This window comes from Lasioglossum baleicum, chromosome 2 (genome assembly GCF_051020765.1).
Source record: "Lasioglossum baleicum chromosome 2, iyLasBale1, whole genome shotgun sequence".
NCBI classification, from domain to species: domain Eukaryota; kingdom Metazoa; phylum Arthropoda; class Insecta; order Hymenoptera; family Halictidae; genus Lasioglossum; species Lasioglossum baleicum.
In genome coordinates this window covers 11,870,010-11,892,384 of record NC_134930.1, presented here as the reverse complement: position 1 = coordinate 11,892,384, position 22,375 = coordinate 11,870,010, and the positions used below count along the sequence as shown (strand labels likewise).

The 22,375-nt window shown below is 36.3% G+C and overlaps 1 protein-coding gene across 3 annotated transcripts in view; it reads left to right on the top strand.

Moving 5' to 3' along the window:
- LOC143220867 (uncharacterized) overlaps positions 1-22,375 on the top strand; it is a 71,999-nt gene that overhangs the window by 33,920 nt on the left and 15,704 nt on the right. For all 3 annotated transcript variants that reach the window (XR_013011687.1, XM_076446453.1, XM_076446458.1), the window contains exons 5-6: positions 16,739-16,947; positions 21,885-21,976. Coding sequence is in view for 2 of the 3 variants with exons in the window: in XM_076446453.1 (XP_076302568.1) it covers positions 16,739-16,947; positions 21,885-21,976 (301 nt within the window). In the remaining variant the exon portion in view is untranslated. The remainder of the gene's footprint in view (positions 1-16,738; positions 16,948-21,884; positions 21,977-22,375) is intronic.

Genomic DNA, 22,375 nt, shown 5'->3' with positions numbered 1-22,375 from the left:
TCGAGTTGTTGGGCCAGGGGTACCAAGAGGAACGAGATGTGAAAATGTTCAGCGTGTTTGGAGGGTTTTACAACGCGGCGGGGAATATTCGTGGAATTTCGAATGCCTCGCGACGTATGCGTCCCGACGCTGAGTCAATGTTTCTCAGACAGCGACGCGACAAACGCCCCTGTCCAGACGAAGCCCAACTTTTCCTGTAGGAGACCCTCGCGTGGAATATTGAACGACCGGAATGGACGCCACGCGTCGCACGTTCGTTTAGCGCTAAATCTATCGAGCATTAACCCTTACCACTCAGCTGGTGCCCGGAGTATCACCACTAAAAATTGCTATACCATAATTCAAAATATTGTTTACATTATTAAATATTGGGTTGGACCGAAAGTTCGTAGCGTTTGTAAATAAAAATTGAAAGCTAAACTTCAGATATTTATTCATAGATTTATTCAATACTTTCTCGGTGTTATTGAATAAACATATGAAAAAATACCTTAATTTTATCTTCGTTTCTTAATTTTGAAAACACAACGAACTTTCTTTCCAACTCAATATATTGCTGTCTAATCAATTGCTAAACGTTTGAGTATTGTAGAGGTTTTATATGAATTTTTCTTATCCATAAAATGAAAATAATCATATAGAATGGGATTATTCTAGGTCGGAAGAAATGTTTAATTTTCGAATTAAAATAGCTCCGACAGCAAAGGGTTAACAGCCACTTGTCACACACGGTGACGTGGAAAATTGATCCAGTCCAACCATGTTTTCTGAAAATTTGCAATTATTACATGTACTATCGAACGAAAATATACATTTTAGTAAATCAATTATGTTGTACACATAGCTGCGAATATCGGTACAGAAAATTATGCATTTATTTCTAAGAAATATTATGAAGAAAGACGTAAACTGGCGGAGGAGCGGGAAGAGCCGGGCCCATTAGGCTTCTCCAGTGTTGGAGCCTAACTATTAGGTTGGCAACTAAATTAGCGACCTTTTGTTTGGTAATTCCTTTATTGTATTATTATAACCTCATTCAGTGACCATTCCTTTTGAACTGTACATCATTGGAAAGCTCTGAATTTTGTGATTAATTTGATATAAAATACTCGTGCTTAAAAATATATCTAAATGACTTTGTTTAAGAAAATGTGGTGGTCGCGAACTTAATTACCAACCTAATATTATTCATATAAAAAATGAATTACATGTTCCAAATAGGTTTCTCAGGATTGCAAGGGTGCGGGATGCTCCTTCTCATTTCTCGATAATACAAAAATGGGGTTTTTCAGTAGTCAAAAGCGCTAGATAAAAGAACAATCTAGACCGCGATCGCTCTCAAAAGTCCTATTTTTGCGTTCTCGAGGCGTAATTTGCATTATTCGGCAGCATGTAGCTGTTGCAGCTTTATGAAAATAGCTACATGCGCAGCTGCATGCTTCCGAATTCCGAATAATACAAATTACACTGCCAAATAATGTAAATTACGCCTGGTAAATGCAAAAATAGGACTTTTAAGAGGATCTTTGCACTATCGAGAAACGAGAAGGCGCATTCAGTACCCTTGCAATCCTGGAAAAAGGAGTCTATCCCCTAATTAAGAAACAAAGAAAGAATTGAGATTTTAAGCAATTTCGATTAGATTATTTCGCATAAAAATCCGCAGTGTATTAATCAATAATACACTCCACTACCATTTTGATAATTATTTTCCACTGTTTTGCAAACTGATGAATTCTTATCTCGTAAAAACTGCATGAACAAAGAAGGTTTTAAGGTCTTTGAAAATCGTTCAGGAACTTTTGCAATCGTGCAATAGAATCGCATTGGAAGTTCTTTTTTTATCTTGTAGCAAGCGAACTCGTTTCGAAATGGACCTGTATTTTTTATTCTTCTGTTGAGAATTCTGAAGATCTACGGATCTCATTTATCAAAGTAAAACAATGTAATGTATCTGCAAACAACTCAATCTTCTCAGTGCTCTGGCTATTCAGAGACGACGGAGATCATAAAATGCTGTTGTTGCAAAAGAGACGAGATGCTCCTGTTAATCGAACGACATTTGACCAGGACTCCGCTTTCTCAGTCATCCCAGTCTATTGAACTGCACGGGGCCGATCTTAATTTTCCAGCAGATGGGATCCTTTCCTCGAGTTTCTCTCCGGAGACTTCTCTTCTTCAAGTCGAGTTACTTACTCTCTTTCTCTATCTTTCTTCCTCTTTTTCTCCCTCTCGGAGCTTGGATCATCCGTTCATTCCACAAACCAGGATACAAGCGATGTAATACACTATATTGCACCGCAGTAAACATATTATCGACTACCGTTCTCATAGGAAAAGAATTCCTCGTGTCTACGAAACTCGCACGGTGCCGAGTGACGTTACTTCGACGATTGTTATCCGAGGAAACAGCTTCTGTTTATATTTGACGATGAATCACGGGACGCAAACGCTGTTGGGTTAGAGCATATATGAACATATAAAACTTCAACGAATAAAATCGCATACTCATCGGTCGGGTACACACTCATTTGATTTCATATTGCCATATTTAAGTCTCTTTTATAGAAAGATAGAAATTACAAAAATACAAATAAGTATAGACACCAGAGCTATCAATCACACAATGCTTGGTATTTAAAAATATTTGAGAAATAAAGACGTATGGCTTATGTCAGTCTTCGGGCAGTCACAGATATAAAAATAGAGTTAGACTTTCGTATGAGATAATAGAGTCCTAAGATTACTTGGCACGCGAAAGTGTTCACCAGCTACAATGAATTTTAAACAATCACGATTTTTCAGATTCTGGAAACTTTTTAAAACATCTGCTAGTACAGAAAAGTGAAAGAAAGAAAAAAATTTTCTCGCGAGATTACGAATGATCTCTCTACACATAGAATTTAAGTAACTTTATCAAATTTAATTTTCCTGGTCTTTTTTTCGTTTGATTCTTTTACGTCGCTTCTGCAACTGCTATGGTTATTAAGCGACGATGGTTATTAATTTTCCTGATCTGATTAATTCCGAACTTTTTTTTCATTGGGAGATCTAAATTAAATTAGCAATTTGTGAGAGGGAAATTTTATTAATATACGGCGGATCTTTCAAGTCGATCACAAGTCACTGAAACCATATAAAAAATTCTTTCTATTTTTAACGATTTTAATAAATTGCAAATATCAAATGGACGTTCTTAAATTGTTTTAATATTTTTACTGTTTTAAATTACATCTACCCATTTTTATCATAAATGCATCAAATCCGCAGCCTATTGATTAATATTAGATATTTTGAAAATGTTCAACAAATAATTTACGAGTTATTTGAAGTCGTCATGTTAGGAGACTCGCCCTGTATAATTTACGACTAAATAATCCAAATGTTCCGAAGTTAATGAAACTTTATCTTTGAAATTATCGTACAATAAAGTTCGAAAGTTAGTTTGCAGACATTTTTTTGTTGGGGTAGTGAGAGCCCAGTGTACGAGTTAAGGGTTAAATTCAATTCCAGCTGTCGGGAGCGAAGTGCGAATCAATCTCGACCGGAGAACAACGACGCGGCGGTGGCGGAAAAATGGAAAGCAGCATGCGTGCGAGGCTTTTACTGTTCGCGAATATGGGCCGAAAGGGTTTCAGGAAAAGGGTTAGGGCAGATCAACAAAGAGTTTCACCATGAATCGAAACGTGTTCCGAGCAGTCCGACAGTGGGGTATTTGGCACGAAAAGTAGAAAAAAACTATTTTAGCGTTATTTATGAGCTCAAGGTCATAACATAGTAGTCGTTGAATTCGTTTTAATGTCAGCTGTAACATTATGAAATCAAAAAAGTGCATTTTAACATTTAAAAAATCAAGATAATTTTTATTTTTTGTAAAAAAAACTTCTCAATTTTATATACAGAAGTTTGTAGATGTTTAAATACTGTTTAACTCTCTCTTTTGTTGGAATCATTTTTTCCTCAAATTCTCGGAGACCCACGAAAATCGTGAGAATGGAGTGCGTCCATCGAAAAGTTGGAAAAAATTATTTTGCATGTAATTATTTTGAAATGGTGTAATTTATTATTTTAGTACTAAATAGGTATATCATGAAACTTTTACATAAGTATATATATTTTAGGAAATTTGTAAGTTCTTGCTATTCATTTTCATCAGGAAACACGCGCTGCAACTGTTGATGTGCTCATGTCTACTCAAATTAGTATTATAAATCGGATCTTTATACAAAGCAAAAATTGTCTGCATCAATCGCAAAAAATAGAAACTAAATTGAATGCTATTTCTTGATTATAATAGAGGAGAAATCATATATCAATATCTTCTATTTTTTTAATTTTCCAACAATTTGGAATTTCATCTACTCAATTTTGCTATAAATGCATAAAGATCCGCAGGCTAGTGATAAATCTTCAATCTGTGCAAATGTGGGACTAATTCCTTTTGCACTATGATCACAAGTCTTTATCGAATGTAATCATACCAGAAAGAGTAGTATACATATAGTATAACAATAGTAGTTATAACAAAATCGTCAATGAAGTTTTATAATCGTACAAAAACTTGCAGAATGATTGATTATGTTCAAATATTAATAACTATACTATTGTATTGGAAAGAAAGTTCGTAGCGTTTTCAAATTGAGATTCCAAGATAAAATTAAGGTATTTATTCATAATAATAGAACAGAATGGACAATATGTTATTGAATAGATATCTGAATTTTAGCTTTCAATTTTAATTTACAAACGCTACGAACTTTCGTTCCAATCCAATAATTTAGATGATAACGAAATGAAATCTGTGCGAGAGTGCTCTGTAAATCTACCTGAAAAGCTTCTGCAATGTAAGCATTTACACAATTTCCTTAAAACACTTGAAAATCGTTAATGAATAACCGCTTTACCGCTGTTTCAGAGACTGTTTAAGAACGCAAAGCTATAAAATCTCTTGACTTTCGATGAAGTAGAGTTTTAAGTACAGTACTTCGCGGGTGTACAATTCTTTTTATTTTTCAGTTATTCTTCAGACCATTAACTACATCGAAAAAATTGTACAACATACGTAAAATTTTGAAATCGACTGTTTTCCGATTTTCCGGGCCAAATACCTCACTGTGAGTCAGCCGACTCAGATTTCACAACCGGCTATCCGGAAGCTACGACTCCTTTATTCGTTCGTTCTCGCGGAATTTCAACGAGAAAAATCACGGCGAAGGTTGCGGGAGAATCTTAGTTCGCAAATTATGCTAGATTTTCGCCTGAGTGATTTACGCTCTGGCATTCTTCCTTGTTGCCCGTCAACCCGGCCGGTGATCTTGGTGAAAAAGCTCGTTGAAAATCAGCCAGATTCGTTACGCTTCTCTTGCCGTGTTCTTTTGTCTCTAACTCCACGCGCTCATCGGTCGCTTACTAAATTTAATAGCTGACTTTCCGGGCTGGAAAATGAGTCAAATCGCTGACACAGCTTTTCCGAGTGTTCGTGACTAATAATCGATGACTAACGTTAATATTAGCGAATTTTCGTGGACACCGTCCAAGGTCCCGCTGTTTTCCGAGCGATAAATATCGAACTACTGTCAACTACTGTCGAATGCGTTCTAATTAAAATTACGGAAATTTTAACGCGATTGCACAGTGATTTGGTGCGGCTGAAGCTTCGCCTAGAAGTATTGGCACGCCTGCGAAGAATTAATATAACCTTGATCATTTTTAGAAAATTATTAGATCTTTCCAAAGTTTCGTTTCAAACAGATGACATTAATTTTCACGCGAAACTGTAAATTTTCTGATGATTTAAAAATAGATGTGTTTCCGGAACGATGATACACATGTTGCCGGTAATATTTCTTCTCAGTGTTGAACAAAGTTTTGCTTGAATGAGTACATACGATGGTGTAATAAACACAAAACGCGTCCAAGACGACTTTGTACGTCCAGGGGATAATTGTGACAACTTAATAAATAGTTTATTCTTTACTCTCAATGGCAGTGTTCTGTACAAAAGTAGCTTAAAAATATTCTTTTAAATAATCATTCCTAAAGTATTAATGATGTTACTAGGGATGACTTCTTGATCCCGGTTAATTGCCATTCCTACTGAACAATTTATGTATTCAGAATTTCTTAGCTGTGAATCACAGATTTTAAAATTCAGCACAAATTACACGATATCGACGTAATATCAAACTTGTTTATCAATCCAATAAATTCCCCGGATACTTGTGGTCGGAGTTGTACTTCGTCTGCCAGACGATCACCAGCCGCCGCGAGAATAGTGCTTTTATTTATATTTGTTGTAACAAAGTGATGAGTCAGACCGTCCTATTTCGACGCCGCTCATAACGAGCTCGCTCAAGGTGATTCTCATCGCATCAATTTCGTCGGAAAATTGAGACTGTCGATGGAAGTTTTGCCTGCGGGAACGCTCCGTATGTGTGTGAGTGAGACAAGCGTATGCAAAATAATTTAGGAAACGTTACACGTGGCGAGAACATATGATCACTTTCTGGCAAATTGATGGAATTGAAATTAACAAAATATTTCGAAACACGAGAAAGCTTATTCATTTATTTTTCAGGTTGTAACATAATACGTTCATATTGTTTATAAATAACAAATTACTCCGTAAACGTAATTTATACATATTATTGATTTACTTCATTTGCTTTAAAGAGAACACATTTTTCGACACAATTCCTTATTTCCTGTATTACGTTACAGTCCATTTATGATTAAAGCATTAAATGAAATATCATTTTCAAATAATATTTGGTTGAGGCATTAAACGAAATAGCATTTGCTTATGGAAATATTTCACTATAATATATTTGTCTCGATTGCAAATTTTTCCCAGCATAAAAACGTGATGCTCAAAAGTAAAATTGTCTTGATCTGCGAAAAGTCACAGACATTTTGATAGAATCGCTTTGAACGGTCTATAAACGCTATATAATCGAGAGTAAAATAGTCCAGATGTTCAGCAAGTATGCAAAATTATACTTCGACGCTCTCAAGGGTTAATAACGCGATACGATGCAGAGTGTCTATGTCTTCCTGTCCTCATCGCTCGCCGGAAACCATCCTAAACTAGAACCCTGTGAGCGGAGTCTCGTTAATCGTCTTCCTCGCGGGCGAACGTAAATTTCTAGTGCCCTTGCGTAAAAGCTTGATGGAGGGCCGAGACGACGAAAACCTTTCACGAAATCTGAGAAACCAACATCCCTGCGTGAAACTTATTTTACTGAGCACGTCTCTTGCGGGATCGCTTTCGTCCGCTTAACTAACAATAAGTACAGTAGGACCTCGATCAACCGGATCCCGATTATAAACAAATATGCGATTAAACATGATTATATTATGAAAAGGAATAAATTTTTAAAAATAAAAAATTTATTTTGGAATACAATGTACATTTTAAGTGTCCCCCGGGGCTCGATTATCCATCGGGCCTTAATTTATCTGGGCTGTTTAATTTGTTTAATCGAGTCCTACTGTACTACAAGCGAAGCCACATCGTCGCTTACGTGACAAATGTGTGAAATTTACACATTTGAGTAGGTCGAAAGTTTTGTATATTCTTCAAGTATTGCTGTTTCAATTCAGAGTTGAGCATTAATCAATTAAAACTTTAACCAAGATTGATTGATTAATGTGTACGATTAAAAAAGGTATTCATTGAAAAATGGACGATTGATTCAATCGATTGATGAAGTTAATCGTCAATGGCTGATTAAAAAAAGAAATCATCGAAAAATTGGAGACTAATTTAATCAATTGTTGAAGTTAATCGCCACATGGTCCTCTATAAATTGTAATAAGGAGGGAGATGGAGACAGAGCGGAGATGGAGAATTGACAGAAAATATCTCAACAAAAACTCAGTTTACATTTTTTTCAGTATGCATACAGTTTCGATTCCGTATTTCGTTTCTTTCAGCAGTCAATCATTAATCAATTATCTGATTGTCGATTAAAATTGACAAGAATGTAATCGTTAACCGCAATTAGCGACTAAAGTAGGAGTTTAGTTGTTAATTGCGATTACCGATTGAAGTAGAAATTTATTCGTCAATCGTTGATGAAATTTTTGCCCAACTCTGTCTTAAATCATAGTTACAAGTTTTATTCTTACGAATTTCTCATTTGCAGTCTACTTATAACGAACAAAGGTATCAGGATGAATTAGCTCGTTACAGGATACCTGACTGTATTTTAAGAAAACCTAACATGTCCGATAATGGGAGATCTTCCCGTAATGCTGGAAACTAGGTCAGAAACCCCTAGAGACGTTTTACTCGCAGTAACGTATAAATAACAACGGTATGAATATAGTTCACGATTTTTACGGTTTCGGAGCACCGTGCGATGCTTTCCGGCCAAGAACAATGCTGGTGCATTCCTCCGGCTTGGCACGTGTGTACAACCGCGAAGATGGCGCTCGGGGTGGCGAGTTATATATAAATGGAGATCTCGACGAGAAAACGAAAAACCGGTGCAAATATTTACACCGTCTATTTGGAGAGACGGCCGGAACGCATCGACTAGGAGACTCATCTCCTCCGGATACGACGTAATAATTCACGTAATAGCCTAGAGATTACCGAACCCGATGACAACAGAGCCCCTTTATGATCCCTCGAGATCGTCCCTCGTAGGACCGGAATGCTAACAATCGCAGACGAAGCAGAATTTCAATAATCTGTTTTTTTCGGTTTACGTTTTCTCCTTGGGAAACCGACAACTGGTTATGGCACAGCGACCATATTGAAAACGCAGCTTAAAGAAATTTGTGCTCGTTTAACCCTTTGCAGTCGGAGCTATTTTAACTCGAAAATTAAACATTTCATCCGACTTAGAATAATTCTATATGATTTTTTTCATTTTATGGATATGAAGTTGATATAATATCTCATACAATACTGAAATGTTTAATAATTGATTATATATAAACATATTTAATAATGTCAATAATATTTTGAACAATGGTATACATGGTACAAGGACTTCGATGGCTCGAAAGAGTAATTGTTTCAAATTTCCTCGTTTGCTAAGGATGCAGTACGTTTTACTGCGGTATTTTTTCCCAATGAGATAAAAATATGTAAAAATAAATATTTTGCCCCAAATTAAAGTACAATTCAATGAGAATGTATTCTCGTTGGCGAGGCAAACAAAATCGTCAATCATTCTCATATTTTTATGATCTCAGGATTTGAAAAAACATTCTTTATAAAAGGCAAAAATAAGATTATTTTTCTTCTATCCCATTATACATCTCTATATACATTATTGTGTGTATAAATTAGAGGTGTGCGGGCCCGAGACGGAAGGGAACGATCTTCGGGATCGGGTCGGGATCTTGAACCTTTCGGGTATTCCCAAAAATGTTCGGGTTTCCCGAAAATTCTCGGGATTTCTTAAAATGCTGTGATTCGAAAACGTGACTTGTTTTCTCGAATATGATCATAGTGTTAGATTTATCTAAATAAAACATCAAATTCATTTAACTTTATAATTTATAACTAGACAGCGGATGTTTATGCAAATGCATATTTTTATAGAAAGTAAGTAAAGATATGGGACCTGGACAGAAATTTACGTTGTCTGTAGAGGATTTTGAAAGTATACTTCTCTTTACACGATTTTCGAAAAACGAAATTATATAGAAGACTCTTGTAGCATAGATAAAGACTAGAAAACAATATTAAAAGATTCCGTACAGTATCAGAAATCCCGAAAAATTTCACGGGAAACCCGAACATCATATTTTTGCCTCTATTCAAGTATTGGGTTCGTACGAAATTTCCTGGAATTTTTCAATTAAAAAGATAAAAGTAACATATCTATTCATGGATTCATAGACTCTGATCATTCATCCTGTCGAATGCCGGATGCGATATTGCGAATTGCATTACGAATTTTCGTGAGATAAAAATATCGGCGAGATTCACTCCAATAAAGAATTCGCGAAACAGATTCATTCGCATGTTATTTTCTTGCCTCGAAATGTATTTATACCATTCGAGTCATTAACATTTTAAATATTGCCGCAATTGAAGCTGGCCGTTTCTCCGTTTAATCCGACAGGCGATAGCAGTCGTTTCCTGTGAAACGCATTTGATCATGCCTTGCTTTTCATCAGAACCATCGATAATTATTTCTCGACAATGTGACCGGTGTTTATAAATTAATTCAGCCGTGAAGTTGCACTGCTACATATATGCAGCACCGACTGCGCTGTTTACTCTGCCATCGTGACGCATACTTCGGCCGAATGATTGGATATTTTTCGGTAGATAATAAAAAAGGAAGTCGCGCTCGTGCCGCTATATTTACACGGAATATTTGATTTATCAATATTGGACGCGGAATGTTCTATTGAGACTCGCATGTGTGTGATTTTAATTAAACACAATTCGATGAAAGGTTCGCTCGGAATTTTTGTAGAAGCGGATGTGTAAAAAATATGAAATAAAACACGAGCGTGGACGTGTATTTCTTGTTTTGAAGCAAGAGGTGCGATATAAAGTTAATTTTTTTGGAAAGAATCATCCAATAAAACTTGCAGTTAATAAAAAGGGTAAACTTCCTGCGAAAGGTTTGGATTCTTCAATTCATATTGTAGTTGGTTAATATTTGTTTGTACGCTGTGATCATTTCTCTTTTGTTTTTCTGTGTTTTATTTTTGAACTTCTCTAGAATTAATACAAAATGCAGGTTTCTGTTCCAAAACTCACCGAAACGATGAATGTTGTACCAGAGCTTATATGTATACGCAATTTTCTAGTCATGTTAAAGGTAAGCAGTGCCGTAAGAGTTGTTACACAGAGGTTGTCTATACCAATTTGCTGGGAAGAACAGACATAGACGGATGCATGTTCTAAAATAGGTATGCAGTTACAGTTGGGTCACTACAGGAATAAAACATTGTTGTTGAGAGGTGTATAATGTTTCAACTAAGGTGCGTCACACGGTTATACATTACGGTACGGTAGACGCGAAATGTCGTATAACAACTGCATCATATTTTTATGATGTCTTACATGTATTGAATTTCTTATTACGAAGAAAGATTTTTCATTTCTTTCAATTTCTTTATTTTTTTCAAGTTATGTTACGCACGTGTTATGTAAACTTGCAAATTTTAATATCTGAAATGATTTTTCAAAAATAATATTTTGTTAATACGATCTTTCTGGAATACTCTTCCTACGATTTATTTGGAAATTTGTAAAATGGCTGGATTAATACTAAAAATTTTAAACAGTAGTATGTTACACAATCAGGAATTTACACAATCGAACTGGTTCCTCATTTTTGCTCCACGAAATAGAGAATTAATATCGTACATCAATTTTTAAGGAGTCGTTGTAACGAGGAGACTTCAATTTTAAAATCTATGGCAGTTTCATTTACGAGAAAAATTTATACACATTTTTGGAGATGATTGAATTTACAGCATTTTTTAGGAAAAATGGATTTTCAGTTTCCCACCTGATACATCGTGTAAAACTATTTAAAAAAAAATGAACACTGCTTTATGAAAGTAGAGCTTCAAGGTTTAAACGGAGTCGAGGTTTACGATTGCTCTATTTATTTTCACGAAATTATCGCAATTTAAAAATTGAAAAATCAGCATGCAAATACTTTTTGGATTCACTGTAGTACAGTTTTTCCAGCAAATACTATTTAAATATGATAAAATGAATCGTATTGGTTGTTTAAAGAGAAATAATGTATAAGAAATTGTTGCGATGTGTTCTTGAACTGTGCCGCATCATTTTCTCTACAGTTACAGTGATTAAAACGTCTTTATGCACAAAAATGTCGTAGAAGAGAAAAAAATTTATATTTTTGTATGACTACATTTATTTGAATGCTTAAATATTGATTACAAGCGAATCAAATTTCATTTCATTTAAAAAGAAACGCGTAACATCCATATTTGTTAAGAGTTCGTTAAAAATCTTCATGACGAGTGTGACTCGTTAAAATGCGGCAAGGGGTTAAAGGCAAACAGCGAGTGATTCAACGGAAAGTAGAGTTCGTCGAGCCAGACGCCGCGGTGGTAGTTGTTTCGTTGAACAACACTCGGTAACTTTGAAATCTTCGATACACTTGAAGCTTAAACACGCCAGACGTCGTAAACCTCCCCTTCGTACGGTGGAAAAAGGCTCTTCCCACGTTTAAATTGGTATTTGATCATATCGAGCCGTTTACCGGTTTACGTTCATTTTCTCTCGATCTCAGATTAATCCGGCCTCTATCGCGCCTTCCTTTGCGTCTGTTTTTTGTCAGACCTTATGCCCACGTGAATTCGTTTTAGTTGAACGATCGATAAACCGGCTGACTGTTGACTGGAGACAAAACTGTGTTCGACGAACTCGAAAATATGCACGAAACTCGGCCCCTTTCTTCCCTTTTTTTCGTGGAACGCGTTCTATGGTAATCGAACAACAAATCTCGGCCCTCTCGTCCGGATTTACGCAATGTTTCGTGTAATGTTCCACTGATTCGGAAATTCAATCCGCAGGGAAAACCGATTTCATGGACACTGCGAGCCATTGCTTCCACGTTCCGGACTATTCCGAACCGGTCGCCAGGAAGATTCGGTTCGGATGTGACTCATTAGACCAACCACCCACCCTTTTCTTATTTTATTGTGCTTGGAGAATCCGCTGAACCGATAAGTTGATATCGAATGACCGGTGCAAAGTGGGGGGTTTGGCCCGAAAAGTCGGAAAAAGTCGATTTCAAAATTTTGCGTATGTCGTACAATTTTTCCGATGTAGTCAATGGTCTGAAAAATAAGATTTCATTTGTTCACCCGATTTTATGGCACACTTTGTGCGTTCTTAAACAGTCTCTGAAACAGCGGTCATTCAGTAGCGATTTTCAAGTGTTTTAAGGTGAAATTGTGTAGATTCTTACATTGCAGAAGCTTTCCAAGTAGGAATACTGGAGAGAATACATCTAAATTAGTATAGTTATTAATATTTGATAATTTTGCATAAAGATCCGCAGTCTATTTATAACTAATTTAAGTAGATATGAGCATCAACAGTTCTTGATGAAAATGAATATAGTAAGAATTAAAAAATTTCTGGTATCTTTACATTCGATAAAGGTTTGTGATCATAGTGCAAAAGGAGTTAGTCCCAAAAATTTGCACAGATTGAAAATTTATAACTAATTTAAGTAGACATTAGACATCTTTAGTATGAAGAATGTCTAATAGCATTGTTATGCTGTTTTTAATGTATCAAATGTATTAAAGAGTGAAATTAATTTTTATTCGATTCCTGCTTTTCAAAAACGACGCTAAGTATGTATTTTTAGCTCTTAGGTGTAGTTACGTGTATGATTTTCGGATCTGAGAGGGTTCTATTGGAAATAAACAAATCATTACCTGGAAGTGAAAATATAATGCTTCCTTGATTTCCTCAGCGCCCACCGGTGGGAGGCGACGTCAATGCCAAGAGACTGCGAAATAAAATGCGTTTCTCGACGGAATTGCAACCATTTCAACGACCCTACGATAAGAGTGCACTCGATCCGAAAGCACGCGGAAAAGAGGAGCAAACCGCGATCGTATTACCAGTTCGAATGATACGGTAAAATGAAAATGTGATCTCGTTTCTCAATCCTCGGGATGTATGTATATTTTCTGACGTCGTAAAGCGTAAAAAAGAGCAACGTAAAACATCCTTATTGAAAAAGAAAATCAAATCAATTTTTACCCAACAAACTCCTCTCCGAGCTCATACGACAAAAGTGAATCTCAATTTCGGCGAAATGATTTTATCAATGCTAGCAATACCAAGCACTAGGGTTTCAAAAATGTTTTGTAAAAAGTACACGATCTTAAAAATTAATTTTTATTTCTTAAAATAATTTGGATTGAACTGTTTGTATGTGGAACACATATTCGGATATCATCCGTTCAGATAGTCGAGTTCCGTTCAGAATCGACAATCGAAAAAGAAGGTATGGTCTGAATGCGCCATGTTTCGTCGTATTTTACATTTTTGTCACAAACATAATGGCAAAAGTTTCACAAAGAGATAACTCGGAGCACAAAAAAGTTTGATCATTGGATCAGCATTGTCTCGCATTCTCGAGGTGTTCATTTCAGACTTGAACTAACAATGTACTAAAAGTTTTCATCCTGTACGTACATATACTGTAAAATTTACAGCGTAAATCAACAGTAAAAGCTTTTTGTACTTGGTTTTACACGGACGACCCATTGTAACGTTCCGCCGCGGCATTCCATTGACAAATGGCGGAGAGTCGCGTACCTGTAACTTACTTGAGTAATTCTGTGCACGTGGTTTTCTGCGAACGAATGAATAGAAGCTCTGATTCTGTTCTCTGCGGATAGGAAATGCACGGGCCGAATAGGATAGTTAATAACTACGAAGTTGTTTAAACGTAACCTCGCGTAACTTGGAGCCGTGCTGCGCGCGGGTAGTCGGCGCGGATGGTTTTCGGTCTCCTCGTGGACCTGTTGCACTCGCAGCTCTACATTGTTCGAGTTGAGAATCTGTTGCGCGTGGCTCAAAAGTTCAACTGTGCTGCAGCATTACGAAACACGTTGCATACATACACTACTCAGCAAAAGAAAGAAGCACCCAGTATAATTATAAGTAGACTGCGTATCTTTAAAAATGTTAGGATATGAATTACGACAGAATTTAGTACGATTATCATTTATTTCAGATCTACAAAGGCTACTACTACAGGGAATGAGATTTTATTTGATTGGAGTTTTTTAAAATTCGTCTACGAAAATTGCAAATTGCATAAACATCCGCAGTGTAGCTATAAGATACACTGACAAACAATATCTTTATGTAGAAATTGTATTGTACAATGATTGATTTATTACATTTAAAATATTAGGTAATCCGCAATCACACATATATTCTCAGAACTATTCAATTAAACAGCGGAATCCTTTTTCATAACTTACCGTGTTCTTATTTGAGTTTTTATGCTTTTCTATTAAATATGGCCAGGTGCTTCTTTCTTTTGCACAGTATACACATATGTACATTAGGATGGACCTTCTTTTTCGACCTTCGAATTTTTGTCAGGACCTGCGAATTTTTGTCGTATTTCGAATTTCAGTCACTTGATTCAATTAAATTACAATGTAATTTGTAATTCTGGTCTCTCATTCAAATAAATTTCCATGTAATTCGATTTTACTAATTACCACCTTTTTTCCACCTACTTAATAGGAGGTGGAAAAAAGAAAAAGATTAGTAGCATTGATGAACATGGTATTATTCGTACATGTATATTGTGTGATCAAAATTAAACTTGTTTATTACGTTCGTTTCAGAAAAGACATAAATTGTAGAAAGACATAGGACAAAATTACTACAGAAGAAAAGCAACACTATTTAATAGGATAGACCTGAAACAAGACGGTCATATTCATTGATTGATTGATGGCAATTGTCAGTAAGTTTTAAATTATTTTAATGAACACTCATTGTTCAAACATCTTGTCACTAAGATTGCTGCATTTTCGAAGGTTGGCCATCGTCGCATAAGAAAACAACCTCCTCAACATAAATACAAAATTGAGATAAAAATGAAAGATATTTCTCACATTAAGCGAGTAATGTACTCATTGAGTAATTTGCATTAGATTGTATTTCAATTACTATACACTGACAAAAAAAAGTAGTTACTTCAATAACACTTCAATTATTGTAACTTTTTTACTTCGATGAATACGAATGTATTCTTTTCAATAGTATGAAATTTAGAAGCAAATCGTGATGTATTTGAATTGTCTATCATGAGATGATTGAAAATATTATTCGATTCAATACCGTACATTATTATTCGTAATATTTCTTTTTTTTCCTTCAATCAGATATGTTGTTAAAAAAATTTGAGAAATGTATTGACTTATACTGGAATTGGTTTGAGGCCATATCTTATTTTTTTGAAAACATTGATGGTCAAGCTATTCGCTTATATGATTGGCGGAAATGGGTTTTGCTATTGAAATTCAATAGTATTAAATATTAAAATAAGTTCATATGATATTGACACTATTCAATAGTACATCTTATTGAATCAACATATATTTTTTTTGTTTCGATAGGATTTTTTTCTCAGTGTACATTGTATTTCGATTACACTCATGATTCGCGTAATTAGCAATTAAATGATGTGAATGGTTTAAATTATGTAATGCAATTACAATGTAATTCAAATAATGTGTATGTAAAATACAATGTAATTCAATTACGTAATTCAATTCCAATGTATTTAAATTAGCACAACTCTGATATGTACAGGGTGAGTCAGCTAAAGTTTGTACCTAAACTATCTTTGTTGTTTTCAAAGATACATTAAATGTATGGTTACGCAGATATTTTAAAGTTTCTGGTTTTACATTGTGAAAATATATTTTTCAGACGCAGTTTTTTCTACTTTCTTGAAAATGATCTGAATGAAGATCGAAACGTTGAAAGTTCCTAACTAACGTGCAAATTTTGCTTTTTTCCTATTAACTGATCGAACCGTTGCGCCGAGAACATCTGAATATTATACAATACATTAAATGTCTTCAGGACAAAGTTGAAGCGTTTTATACATTTAGGTATAGCTGTGCTGCATATAACCAGTGTCCAAATAATTCCATTGTACCAACTTTCCCCGGTCTCCTCTATTTTAATTGTGCTTCTACAGCGTCCAATGATCTTACATTGCAGAAACAGTAACGTATCAGGGGAAAGATCGCCATTGAATGGATCCTGCTGCAGCGGACGGGGGGTTTCGACAGACAGCATGGAAAGCGACGAGACCGCTGAAGTCCCAAAATATCGAGTGGTCTTGCTCGGTGAATCCGGAGTCGGGAAAACGGCTTTGGTCTCGCAGTTCATGACCAGCGAGTACATAAACACATACGACGTCAGTCTAGGTAAATATTTCATTCAACTTCGCACACCATATCGAATTAACAAAACTCAATTTTGTCGGTCGCTGAATGTCCCGGCATCCTTTCACACCCGTATGTCCCCTCATCGAGGGATTCGCTTCAAATCCGAATCGCTCCGTATCGATACGGTTCGCAGCAAGTTTCTACGTACCACAAACTCGATTACAAGTTCCTTATCCTCCGATCAACTTCTGTCATTTCCATGATAATGTTTTGACTGAGAGTTTGGTACGCGATAGACGCAACCGTGATCAGAGATCGTGCATTCTCGTTAGACTTGTCGGTGAACCCAGCAATTATCTTTGTCGGTGTTTCGATCTTGTTAGTTACAGTGAAACGCGTAATTGTTCAAACACCCTTCAAATTGGAATAACAGTTTCTAAATTTTTCTTTTTCCTCCGGAGCTCGAAAAATGAATTTGGCAAACTTATTGCAAGAGAGATTCGTCGAGCTCGCAGTTATTTAGGTATGTTCCTTTCTATGGTGATTACTAGACTGCGGATCTTTATGCATTTAAGGTATACAACAATTTTCAAAAAATGCTGGAACATACAAATCGATAGAACTTAGTACAATTTTTATTTATTTTGGATCTGCAATTTTATTTGATTCCATTTTCTTAAAATGTGATTATAACAATTGAAAATTGCACCAACATTCGCAGTCTAGTGATTGCCTAAGAAACTGCAATTAACTGGAAAATATCATTCATGTTTAATCAACTTGAAATATCCATTGACCTTATTAATTTTTCCCGTAAATTCATAAAATCCGCAGACAAGCGATTACATTTCTAGATAGAGTTTAGTTCCCATCAGAAATATAACTGCAGCTTCTGTACAACAACTTATTCCAGATGAGATATACATATACGACAGATGACCTACCTTTGCGGCATCGAAAGGGCTGAATATGTATTATTTGTTTCAAAGTACCTATTTCTGAAGAAGGAATATCAAGAAGTTTTCTTGGTAAATCGACATCGGTAACTGAATTCCACCTACGAACAGTCGGCGAGCGTGAGGAAAATCGATGTTAATAATAGAACTAAGGGAAAAGACTCTGCGCCAGTCGTTTTCCATTCGAGTTTTCCATTCGATCTGCTGCTTCTTCTCTTTTTGTGACAACTTTTAATATTTTGCTCCCTCCCCTCAATTGGAGACACCGCCAACGCAACACTTTCTTTTCGTGGATTAGAAACGAACATGCGCCTGCGAAGTCGTATTCATACAATCAGGACTTTTCGGCTCGGTGAACACACCCCTGATTCTTCATCGCGTTTTTTTATGTAGGTTGATTCTCCATTTCCACGCTTTTAGTCACGGTTACAGCCCAAAATCCGTGAACCGCGACGAGCAGCATGCGACTCACGGTTGCTGCTGCGGATGTTAATGGCTGGATATCCGTCAGAGAGTAAAGTTTTGAATGCTTAGGTACTTGTGTGTGTAGACAACACCATTCTATCGTTTCAGTTTTATCGTTTCATTTATTTTGTCGACTAGTACACTTTCTTGCGTGAAGAATTAAGTAGAAATGTCATTAACTCTGGCACGAGGACACATATGTTTATGTATATTAAAAAAATATAAGTGATTTTTATCAGAGCATAAATATATTAAATTGAGACTCGAAATTAATGTTACTAGGGGCTACAAGAAAGGGGCATCGAATATTGTTCGAATTGTATTCTGGAATGTAAGATCTTAGCAATGACACACAACCTTCTTATAGAAATCACTAGACTGCGGATGCAAAATAAAAACATTGTACATCGATTGTAAAAAATGGGGTTCGTTAAAAATTGATTTCATCTCTTAATACTTTTAATGAAATCAATCTAACAACATTCTCAGATTTTTATAATGTTCTACTATTCTGTATTTTACCTAGCCAATTTCTTTATAAATGCGTAAAACACCGCAGTCTAGAAATCACATTCAGGAAACTAAATAACGATTTGAAAATACTAATTTATATTATAATAAATCGTACTTATACTGATTCGCTTCCGAGTTCTTCACGCACACTTTAATTATTTCAAATGAAGTCTCGAAAAGCACGGTCGTCCTCTTCACACTTTTATTAAAAAATAAAAGTGCCACTTTACCGACAACAGTTTCCACCGGCCGAAAAACACAATTAAGTCAGATTATTTCAGATAACATGTTGACCTACCTCACTCGCATCGAAACGGTTGAACATGGATTATTTATTCGAAAGTACATATCTCGTATGCATTTCTCGATGAAAAGCACTCTAAAAATCCTCTGCAAAACCGTTCGGTGTTACAAGCAGCGTTTTTCAAAGCGTTCCACGCAATTTTCCGCGAAGCGGCAGTAGGCTGAATTGAGTCAAGGTTACCGCCAATTAAGAAAAAAGTTTAATTTACACGGAACACCGGGATTTCCCATGTTTCATTCACAACGAGTCAGTCTCATTTCAAGTTTCGAATTGCGGGGGTATGTTTCGTTCCCCGCGGTTAAAGTCGCTAGTTTAGGTATTCATTATAAACGCACGCACGAAATCACAGCAAACACGAATTAACAAGTCTTCCATTCAGCCGGCTTTCAGAGCTATCTCTAACGACCCGGCCACTTTTAACAAATTTCTTTAGCCGCCATGTCTCTCGCGAGCACCCCCCACCACCAATTTTCGCGTTTAATTAACCTCTTTGCAGTCCCGATTGTCGGTTTATATTTTAAATTGTTGCGCTCGTTCTCTGAGGATTCTCGCAAATTACTGTACATTTGTTCGCGACGTTTTCTGTCGGTTAGAAAAGCAAAAACCGCGAGAAAATTGCACAGAAAGAAAAATGGTCGAGTAGGAAATTGCCCGTTGCTAAAATTGCTCGCATTAATTATCGCGGGGAGCAAAATTGAACCAAAGAAACCAATTTTCCAGAAAATCATTTCAAGAACAAAACCTATATGAAAAGGTTGTATAAAAAACAACTTTTAGTATTTTCTTTGCAAGTTCTTCAAAATTTCTTTTTCACGTCCTGTGATGAACCAACGCTTTGCAGTCGGAGCTATTTTAACTTGAAAATTATTTATTTTTTCCGACAGAATAATACCATTGTTGTATATGATTTTTTTCATTGTATCACCTTTACTTTTTTAAATGTTTGAAAACGTTCAATGACATTGAAGGACCTTAGTATGTTTACTACAATTCTCACTCGTGATAAACGTATTCTGTTTTCACATTTTGAATCTTAAACGTTCTCTCTGTCCGTAACCTTGAATGACCCTGAATAATTACAGTCACTGAATTTGCTCATATTTACTTAGCGGTTCATTTCAGAGGATTTTTCTAAACGCAGTTCTCTTTATACGACCTTGACTCTTGACAAAGTGGAAGTCAAAAATTTTTGAAACTTTAAAAAAGACATATATGTAGACCTTCCAGCAAGAAATCTGCAATTTAAAAAAATAATAAATTCCACAAGTTAAAAACAAAACATTTTTCGCTAATGTTTATTGATAAAAGATAATGAAACCACACTTCAATCTTCAAATTTCAGAAAAAAACATTTGAATAGGACATAAAAGACGCAGCCTGTCCAGATCTACAGGTTCCGTTTAACATATTTTTCGACGCTGTAAACAGTGTAGAAGATATCGAGAAAAACGATTTTATGTGCATTAAATTAACTATTTTATTGTTTAATCGTCTTGAGGCACGTTTTTCCGTTATCTGTGGACGCTCAGATTTTGCACAGATTTTTTTTTATTATTTGGAACAACCCTAGGGATGTCGAAAAGGAACCTCAGAAGTCCATTCTTCCTGTGCAATAATACGACTATGGACACATTTTTCTATGCAATTCTCGTGCGCGTTTTCACCACACTTTCTTGCGTGACGATTTCCATTGAAATATGAACGTAATCCCAAAGTTTGTTTGCGAAACGTGGATTACAGACATGCGATTAATAATGCAGCTCGTTAAGCTCTGCCGCTGCGCCACGGAACCATCCAACTGAATTATCGATACTGTTACGGGCGTCCCTTGGCTTGAGACAGTAGCTAAAATGATTTCGTTTCACGCATTGCTTCCGTCATCCGCATTAAAAATCGTTTTGCGTCACGTAGAATTTACGATAATGAAATCATGGTGGTCTATCAATAACGAATGGCAAAGTCCCTTTGTTTCTCCATGCGATCACGTCCTTTTTCCACCCCTTTCTAATTCAATGAACATCCTCCCTTTCGCCTTAAGGTCCCGTGTATCTAACGGAACGGTAATGTTGACTTCTTTCTCGAGTGTCAACGTAATGACACCGGCCATAGGCTATTCAGCGCTACGTGTCCCTCGGCGAAAGCCATATTTACAATTTCCTAAGCAGACCGCCCTCTGTTTTCCCTGGAACCGACAGTGGTCGGTCTCCCAACGATAATGGGACTTTCGTGTAGCTCTGTCAATGCGGATCGTTAACGTGGAGACTCCTTCTTGCAAGTGTATCTGCTTGTTAACACAGTTGCCCATTACTGCTACGCGAAAACGCTCGCGAATCATTATACTTGTTCGTTCGAGAAGCTCGAAGAATGATTTTTTTACTGCCATCTTGGTAAGCTGCGACAAGCTGTTTGGCCGAGCAATATTGTTTATAGTCTCTATGAACACAATAAGTTTCACAAGTCTAAAACAAGCTATTCCTTTGTGACGCCGCCTTTAGTACGCCCACATTTCTTTCGCTCATCATTAGACTGCGGATCTTTATGCATTTAATAGCAAAATTGAATAGATGAAATTCGTGACGTCATTAGTGACGCCGTCTTTAGTACGCCCACATTTCTTTCGCTCCTCATTAGACTGCGGATCTTTATGCACAGTACAAATTAGTATGAACCTTGCATGTAACAACCTAATATAACAAATTGGCTTTGTGATCTTAATAAAGGGTTGTTTACTGTTCCAGACGACGAATTCGGTGAGAAGACTGTTTCTGTACTATTGGACGGCGACGAATCGGAAGTGGTCTTCATCGACCACCCCCACGTGGAAATGAGCGTAAGTGTCGTTTCAATTTTTAGCATGAATGCACGCCCACGCGTCTCATGCGGTCGCACACGTTTTCGTACCACTCTGTCATGCGTCCTCCTTATGTACGAAGCTAATCGCGGCTGAGTGTCGATCGAAAAGTGAAAGGTCATCGAAATACATTGGGAAAAAATCAGCCACGGTGAAATCGAACAAGTACACCGAAATACTGCATACATGTACATACTTCGAAAGCAACTCGAAATCAAACAAACTATTTGCTTTGGTGCGCTGCACGAAATATTGAACCACTGCCAACAGACCGTGTACGAATTTTCCCGAAAAGGATAGCCGTGGCAATAGAAGTCACTGTTTGATATTTAATTTCTCTAGCGACACTTCAATCTCCCTGAAACCTACGTAGCTTTC